The 9,621-nt window shown below is 31.3% G+C and overlaps 1 protein-coding gene across 1 annotated transcript; it reads left to right on the top strand.

The window, feature by feature from the left end:
• On the top strand, positions 1–1,229 carry LOC120181287 (LOB domain-containing protein 39-like). The gene is made up of 2 exons (XM_039186453.1): positions 1–407; positions 507–1,229. Exons 1-2 carry the CDS (start codon positions 224–226, stop codon positions 998–1,000), a joined length of 678 nt encoding a protein of 225 aa, XP_039042384.1. The 5' UTR covers positions 1–223; the 3' UTR covers positions 1,001–1,229.
• The last annotated feature ends 8,392 nt before the right edge of the window (positions 1,230–9,621 follow it).

Below are 9,621 nucleotides of genomic sequence, written 5' to 3'. Positions count from 1 at the left end.
CTACCAACCTAATTGAACCCTTCGTTTCAGAGTTTAGCCTCCATAGTTTTCCCCTTTAAAACCCTTATTTATCACTTCCCTGATTCAAATCCTTCTCTGGCTATCTCTCTATCGTTTTCCCTTGGAAGTCATTTTTTTTATCTTCTTCCCTGTTCCTTGAAATCCAAGTATCAGCTTCGTCAACCCAACGACCAGAACCTTGAAAAAGCTTTGGGATATATTCATGAGTTGCAACGGGTGTCGAGTCTTACGAAAAGGATGCAGCGACACTTGTGTTCTACGTACATGTCTACAATGGATCGAGAATTCCGAATCGCAGGGTTTCGCCACCGTTTTCGTCGCCAAGTTCTTCGGCCGCGCTGGTCTCATGTCTTTCATTTGCGCCGTTTCTGAATCTCAGCGCCCTGGTATTGCCGCTTAAAACATCCTTTTTTTTTCTTTACATTTCTGGCTTCTTTTTTTCGTTTTATGTGTTCTCAAGTTTTGATAATGGAACTCTCAACCAGCTTTGTTCCAGTCGCTGTTGTTCGAAGCTTGCGGGAGAACGGTGAATCCCGCGAATGGAGCCGTCGGGCTTCTATGTACCGGGAACTGGCATGTTTGTCAAGAGGCGGTCGAAACCGTTCTCCGTGGCGGAACTCCACGGCCGTTACCGGAATTCATGGCTCCGATATCGGAATGTAATGAAGCATCGGAAGCTTCCGGTACGGAGGACGTGTGGAAGTTGCAAGAAACGGTTACGAGTTTGAACTCCAACTGTCGGTTTTCCGGTTCAAGATCTAAGGTTTCATCACATAAGCGTAAAACCATGGATGAGTTGAAGAAATCACAGCCGTCCGATCTGGATCTTTGCTTGACTCCAAATTATAAAGGAAACCGAATGGCGGATAATAACCGGCCGGGGACCCCGTCTATGAAATCGGAGGAATCCGTCACGACGGCTACGTGCTTTGAAAGTGGGCTTGCAGATGATGGGAAGTTACTAAACTTGTTTGTTTAAAGAGAAAATAAAGAAAAAGAGTATTCTTTTTTTCGGTGAATCTAACCTTGAAATGATTTGCGGGGTTAGATTATTTAGGGGGGGGGGCACGTTTTCCCGGAAAATTTATTTTCCGGTGAGAGCCTGTAAAAATTACCGGCATATGATTCCTCTCTTGGTATTTGTTTAGTACTGTAAAAACTGTGCGTGAGAAAGAAAATGAGTATGTCGATGATCATGTTTTTTGTCATTAAATTGTGTTCCGTTTTTTTTCTTCATTTGTTGATGAATAAATCATAGTTTATTTATATTTTTTATATAACATTTAAATTAAAAATTTCGGGTTTCTTTACGTTGGCAATAGTTCTTATAATTATAAATGTAATAGATACTATTATTCTAATAAATATTAATAATTATAACTGATCATTAAAATAAATAAAATTACATAACAGTGATAGTAACAGTTGATGAAGCAACAAAGGTACAGAACATAAGTTGTAGTCATCCTCCCACACAAATTTCTTCCGTGGTCATTGTGTCGTGTCCCCCGCATTCCAAACCTAGCGCATCTCATTCTTTCTTTATCTCCCAATTACTTGGATAGGAGAATATATCTATCTAAAATCTTATAGGGTTTATTAATTGATTATTAATTTATCTTTCATTAATTATTATAATATATGAACTTATTATATATTTTCTAAAAAATTACAAAGTAATGGAAAAAAACATGGGCTTATCAACTTTCTTTCTTTTTTCCTGTAATTATCCACAATAAATAATAAAAGGAATTTGATTGTTTGGAATAAGTGGCAGACAACTCATTGGCAGGCGGCTTTTGCCTTTTGGATGATGCAAAGAGGCGTATAAGAAAGTACCAGCTTCGTCGGTTGAAACACGCACAAATTTACCCACAAACTATTAAGATAAGTATGATATTTGAACCAGACATCCTAACTCAAGTTTAATGAACTATCAAGATAAGAATGAAAATACAAGTATTTTAGGTTGTTTATATATATATATTTCTAATATTTGATTTTTTATAAATTTTAAAGCATTTTCTTTTAAAAATAATGATATTATTAGTAACATGTAATATAATTTTATAAATTAAAACTTGATATTGATTTAAAAATAAAATTTATTTACTAACAATCAGTAGGTCTAGTGGGATGAGGCACTAGGTCCTTAAGCAAGGTTAGAAGTTCGAATCCTAACTTTTGCGAATGGAGCAAACTGGGTTGGGAAGATCGTTCTCGCCTCTGCAGTACCCGATCTGGATTAGTCGGTTAATAGATCGGATACCAGTGATTAATTCAAAAAAAATATTTAAATAAACATAATTGAAATAGCAAATTTATATTTAAATGTTATATATAATTCAAATGTGTAAAAGCATCAAGTCATAGATACATGATATTCAAATGTTATATATAATTGACCAATAGTCAACTAACGAATTTTTTCAAAAATATTATTTTAATAAAAACTAAAATATCATAGATTAAAATATATTAGAGATAAATAAGATCAAAATAATTATTCAAATAATCTTAATAATGAATTATAAAATTATATGTATTAAAAATATACACAAATATAAAAAAAATCTCATCACTATAATTATTATTATCGTACGCTACAAATCCTGATTTACAATTAGAAAACTATAATGAAACACATAATAAACTTTTAGTTCACATTAAATAAATATATCACCAATATCCTTTTTAAAAAACGAATTCCCATTATGTAGACAAAGACCTAATAATACATTTCTTAACGAATGGAGCGTGAAGCAGCGAAAAGATGGGGAGTGATGGGAATAATTTATTTATGGGTAAAGTACATAAATGATCCATTAGCTTTATGGTATTGTTTTATTAACAAAATGATCACCTAACTACTTATTATATTTTAAACTCATCCTTTTTCGTTAGAAAATTGACAGTTGTTTAAACTGGACTTTAGCACGATAACTGATATATGATAGTGATTTGAGATTATGTGATCAAATGTTATCAAATTACAATCAGCAAGTTAACGTTCAATTCATAATCCTATCAATTTTTTAACAAAAAATGATGAGTTTGGCACATAATGAATAGTCGGATGATCATTTTATGACTTTTAGTAGTCGAGGGACTAAAAAAAAGTAATACTCTATAGTTGGAGGAGCATTTTATAAGTTTTAGTAGTTAAATAACTTAATGTAATAGTACCCTATAGTCAGAGAGTCATTTGTATACTTTACCCTTATTTATTAATTAGTCATAAATAAATAGTTTATTTATGGCTGCAACAAGTGGCCAAGTTGGAGCAGCAACCTGAAATTATATGTGGAGCTGACGTTGCTATCCCATGGATTTCAGTTAGATTTGGCAAGTTTTTATTCGTACAAGCATGATAAGAGAAAATAGACAAATTTAGGAGGAAATGAAAATAAAAAAATAGAAAAATGATTTTTACAAAAGATATTTAGGAAATAAAAAATATTTGTTACAATATTTTTTAAAGTCTATCAACTACTGTTAACAGCTCTGTGAGATTTAATGATAGTTGACGATGATTTTGATTTAGTGTACAAATTATTTTTTTTAAATATTTTATAAATATTATTTCTTTAAAATTTTATTGTCATTATTTTTTATAAGTTTTTTTATGAAGAAACAATATGATAAAATTATATTGAAGAGATAAATATTTAAATAAGTAAAAGTACCAAAACTATTATTAAAAATAATGGCTTATTAAAAATATTTATCTTAACACATATGATAAATATGATAAAATTATATTGAAAGAGATAAATATTTATCTTAACACAAGAACACGAATGCCTCACTCCATAAATAATGGCTTATTAAAAATATTATAAAAAAATTCTTCAATATTTTTTCCTTGTCTATGTCTAATCATGATTCAGTACTTTATTATCTAATCAAACTGTTCATTGGTCACGCATAGAGATGATGATTACTATAAGTTTATTTTTGTCACTTTATGAGAATGGTCATTCGGGTTGCAAGTTGCCTGGAACTATGGTGCTAGTAACGTTGAGGTTGAGATGGATAATACTGAAGCAATTGAAATTCTGTGTCCCGGGCCAAAGATGCGAACTAGCTTTAGTCCGACGTATTCGCGAGCTTCTTCACCGGGATTGATTAGTCAGTTTATCCTCTATCTACCGTGAAGCCAACGGAGTGGCCGACGCACTCGCCCGAAAGGTCGTATGATGTCAATGGGTCTGTATATGCCGAAACTTCCCCCTGTTGAAGTTCAGATGCTTCTGCAATATGACAAGCAGGCTTGGAGAGGTTATTCGAGCACCTGCTAGCCTTATTCCTTCTTTTTGTAACCCCAAAAAAAAATGGTTATTCATTCTAATAAGGCTTAAATGTCCCATTGTTGCTGAACTATACTATTTGTACCGAGTTATATCTTAAAGTATTTTTCGATACGTTTTGTCCCCTTAATTATAAATCGTTATCTTGCTTGTCCCAAAACGTTAACACCGTTAAAAATAAAATACAAGGACAACCAGAACAAGACATGCCATCCTTTAATCTTTATTTTCTTTATCTTAATAAATAAAAAGTAATTAATAAAATAAAATAAATACAGTACCGAAATTACCCTTCTTCCCCCACTTCACCCCCAAACCTCTACCGTAATTTTTTTTGGTTATGCCATTGCTATGGAATGTAAAATGAAAGTAAGGATAAGCACCTAAAAATTAAGGACGACAAGAGAGCAATGTAAAATAGAAATTGAAGTTAAATTTTCTTTTTCCTAACTAACACAAATCCAATTTGGAACCCTTATTTTCCTCTATAACATCAGTTTGGTTCACGAGAAAATTAGACAAAAACAAAGTCAAAAAGGAAGAAATTTCCAAAACCCTTTTATAACGAATAACTTCAATCTCATTAAACCCATCATTAAGCTTAATCCTATGTTCTTCTTCATCTTCACTATCTTCCTCTAGTTCTTCTCCTTTTTCCTCATCATCGTCGTCCACTTCTTCTCCTTCGTTTTTTCTCATTATCCCTATGTTCTTCTTCATCTTCACTATCTTCCTCTAGTTCTTCTCCTTTTTCCTCATCATCGTCGTCCACTTCTTCTCCTTCGTTTTTTCTCATTATCTTCCCAAGTCCTTCACCTTCAAGTATTTGCTCTGCAGTCCCTTCTATCACCTTGTATTATTATCTTGTTCCACTCTTGTCCTTTCATTTCCCAAACAATAATTACAAGTTTTTTTTTGTTTGCTTATCATGTTCATCGATTCTTTAGTTTTCGGTAGCTTAAGTAATGACATACATTAAAATAGAAAAAACGGGGGTTAAAATCGAACCTCATGATTGCAATCGATGAGCCGTTGTGGAAGAATATCCGATACAAAATTTAGCGAAATCGAAATTACCCAAACCAAAAGCAACCTAAATCGAAAGAAATTCGAACTGAATTTTAACTCGATTCGAAATCAACCCGAACCGAATTTAAACTGACCCGAAAGCAATCTTAACAGATTGAAGTTGATAAAAGTTATTTTCAATAATAAATTATTTTAATTAAAATTGATAATTTATTGAAATATTAGATTTATAATAAATTAATAGAAAGTTTAAGAGGATATTAAAGTAGAATCTAATTGTAAGATTGAGAGTATAAATAAAGTTTACTTATCTTACTTGTTATAAAAATATTAGATCTATAAAAATAAATAGAAACACTAAATTAGGAAATAAATTAGATTTATAATAAAAATAATATAAAGTTTACTTATGTTATGACTAAAACTTAACAAATAAAGTTGTTTATTATTTTTTAAAATTTAATAAAAAAATAAAATTTATAATTGGAAATAAAATTTTTAATAAAAAAATTATTTCTTTATCAAATAGTTCCCATTATAAACTTTTCATATAGATCAATATAAAATTTTGATAACAAATTCTAACACGTATTATAGGATCGTATTTGTGTCAAATTATCGATTTAACATCTCTAAACGATGGTTTAATTCAAAATATTAAATGATTGGGAATTGAAATTAAACCTAAATGATAAAATTAACAAATAAGAAACATATTTTTACAAGTATATATCAATTATTCTATATATACTTGATTTTTGTTAGACTCATAACCAATTCAACCTAAATTGACCAAATCTAAAGGTTGACCTAAACCGAAAATCAACCGATCTGATATTGATCAGACTTAAATGTAACCGATTCGGTATTAACCAAACCCAAAAATCAACCGATCTGGTATTGACCCGGACCAATATTGACCCGATCAAAAAATCAACCGTCTGATATTAATCCGAATTGGAAAACAACTGATCCAATAATCACCAACTTGAAAATTGACCCGACCCGATACCCGATCCAGTTTCGATTCACCTTACACCCGAACTTGATCCGAACCATATCCGATCCGATTCGAACAAAATAAACTGATTTTAATCTAGACCTGAAATGATCCGTCCCAAACCCAATCCGAATGACCCGTCCCAAACCCAATCTGAATGACCCGTTTACCACCTCTAATAAGGTGTATGTAGCAAACCCCAATTAAGTTAATTTGGTTTTATAGCCTTTAATTCAGTTTTAACATGCTTGATTACTTAAGCAAAGCCCTGCAATTTGAATTCGGATGAGAGAGAGTAGAATGCCAAAAGTAATGCGTACGACAATGCAAATGAACAAAAACCTCAATGTACTAACCTCTCTCTCATCTATAGTATTGTATATAAAATTATAATATTATACCTCTATAATATTAATTTTTATCATAATCATGATATAAGTGAAAAAACATTGTATATAAAAAATATGTTTATACAAAAAGTAATTTAACAAACTATTATTTTTTGTTTAAACTACCGGTTTCCGATATTAATTAATTAATCTAAATCGGGTACTGTAGAGGTGAAAACTATCCTCTCAACCCAATTTACTTTATTTGCAATCGTTAAAATTTAAACTCATGACCTTACTTAAGAAATTTAGTGTCGCATCCTACTTGACCATTCAATTGTTGATATTTATCAAACTAAATTATAATATCATGAAAACAATAGAGAAATTCAAGCATCTCTACGTAATGATTGGGTGGACTACCTTGGCATAGTACCGAACAAGTACACTAATCAAAGTCCAACACCTAGTATGTAGAAATATCGTCCCTTTTTAACTTCTTTTCCCTATTCTTTTATTCTTAATAGCTCAACATTCGAAGCTGTTGTCTGTATATCTCCGGCTTCCACATATTCTGGGTAAGTTCCTCGATATGTTTAGATTTTTTTTTAAATAAAATAAAAGGTATACCAAGTGGTCATTGATTCAATACAAACCATGTGTTTTCTATCAGTCGGGCATCTTTAACCACATGCTTTCATTCCTTACTTTCATGTTGGCTGTTTAGTTTTTATACTTTTCATGATGGATGCAAAATCAAAACTACCCTAAGATGCACATCCAATTAATATTAGACACGAACGAACCGAATAATTTTACTGGTAAAAGAATTATAAATTCAATAAGTTTGGATATTAATGGATGGATATAATATATTTGAGAATTCTGAACACATGCACAGTAAATATCTATTTAGCCCACGTGTCTTTTAGTCCTTGTATCTTGAAGTTAAGGAATCTTCCTCAGAATTCTCTCCTAACTTGTATGAATCTCCTTTTTATGCTTCTTTTAGGAACTTCTTAAACTCTTCTTTAACTGCATGCATTTTGATAAATTGTAAGATTATAAAAAGATATATATTTATGCGTAGGGAAAAGAAAGGCAGCGAAAAGTTGTTGCTTTCTATGATTCTTTCCCAAATATCTTCTTAAATTAAATATATAATTTGAATATTTTCTTATAACATTGAAATTAATCACGTAAGATCATATAAAAAACATATATGAAAAAGATCAAAAACTCAATCAAAAGACTTGAACAAAAAATAGATACAAAAGAATCGGGCTACATTGACAAACAAACCATAAAAGAGAATTAAGTTATTGAAAGATCACCGAGAATCGCAAATTAGAGCCTAGCGCCGTGAGAAATTATCCACAAACGTAAAATCCCGCATATAAATTTAATCTGATGGTTCATAGTAGGAAAGGTCAACAAGATTACAAATATGTGTCATCTTGATCAGTCGTGGTGTCAACCATGAGAAAACATAAATAAAAAACGATAAAACGTCCGATAAAGAGCCATAAAGATAGAGAAAAATGTTTCCCAAAAATATAATTATTTTTATTAAAAATTAAAAAAGAAAAAGAATCGATGGTCGACAACTAACATCAAAATCAATATCACTATCAAAATCAATATCGCCATCGATTAACAAAATCAAAGAAAAAAAATTGATTTGATATATATTTTAAGGGTGTTTGAGCGCAGAAGGCAAAAAGAGAGAAAAAAAAACAAGAAAATATCAAAAGAAGGGAGCATGAAAATAGGTGACAAAATTAATGGTTTAGTCATGAAGTTGAGTAAGAAGTTAAATGTCATGGGGGCATGTTACGCACGAGTGAGTATAATTGACAAAAAAAAAACTTTTGATGTTTTTAAATAAAATTTTAATTTGAATTTAACGGAAATAAAAGTTTGGAAAATGTTGTTATTTATTTTATATTTCAACTTAATATAAGTCGTATGAATCAATTTATCTCGGTGGTTAAAAGAATTATTGTTATTCTTTGAAGTTATAATTCAAATATCCAATGAACATGAATAATTAGTATTTATTATTAAATAATTAATATTATTTTATAACCACCTTAACTAATAAAAAAAAACCCTTAACGTAAGTCTCTATGTAATCAGAATTAATGTAAATATCAAGATGAAAGTTTCATAAAAAGAATTTGTCATTCAATTCAAACCCTGTACCTACATGACAAAAGCCCAACCCCAGATATAGACAATCAGTTGGCCGACTATCCTCGCATACCACCAAAATCCAACCTTAAGTAGCCCGCCTTTTCCTCTCATTCTTTTTTCTCCTTTATATTTGCCACTCACACTGTTCATCTCTTTCTTTGATTATAATAGAGGATGTTATGAATCAGTAGTTTGCTTTTGTTTTGCTCTTGTTCGTTGTATAACCTATCTTTTAGCAACTGAAAAGGCTCATCTTTGTTGCAAGAAGTGTCTCTTTTGCCAAAATTTTACTTGCACCATGTTGTTCTTTGAAGTTTGATCAGCGCCTTTGTTGATGAGAGATCCTCAGGAAATCTTGAACTTTTCAATTTTCTCTGTTGTTCATTTGCAGAATTTCCCCAAACTGAACTTATAATTTGCTGGGCTTTTGTCACTGTTTTCACCAAAAACTTTGTGGATCACTTCCCAATGACAGTGCTGGGCTTTTGTCACTGTTTTCACCAAAAACTTTGTGGATCACTTCCCAATGACAAGATATCCACTGCTAGTCCTTTTCTCTTTTTCTTCTTCCTTCTGATAGCATCTGATTCTTATTTTTGTTGCTGCTTCGTTTTGCCGGTCAATTTTAGCACTCTTTGTCTCTCTTATTCTCCATGATGCAATTCACTAAATCCCCATCACGCCCCTTTCACCAAATCACTCCATTTCCAACTCCAACAATGAACACAACTCCGAC

Source organism: Hibiscus syriacus, unplaced genomic scaffold (genome assembly GCF_006381635.1).
Source record: "Hibiscus syriacus cultivar Baekdansim isolate YM2019G1 unplaced genomic scaffold, ASM638163v2 tig00112523_pilon, whole genome shotgun sequence".
Lineage (NCBI taxonomy): Eukaryota > Viridiplantae > Streptophyta > Magnoliopsida > Malvales > Malvaceae > Hibiscus > Hibiscus syriacus.
This window is presented reverse-complemented; position numbering and strand designations above follow the sequence as displayed.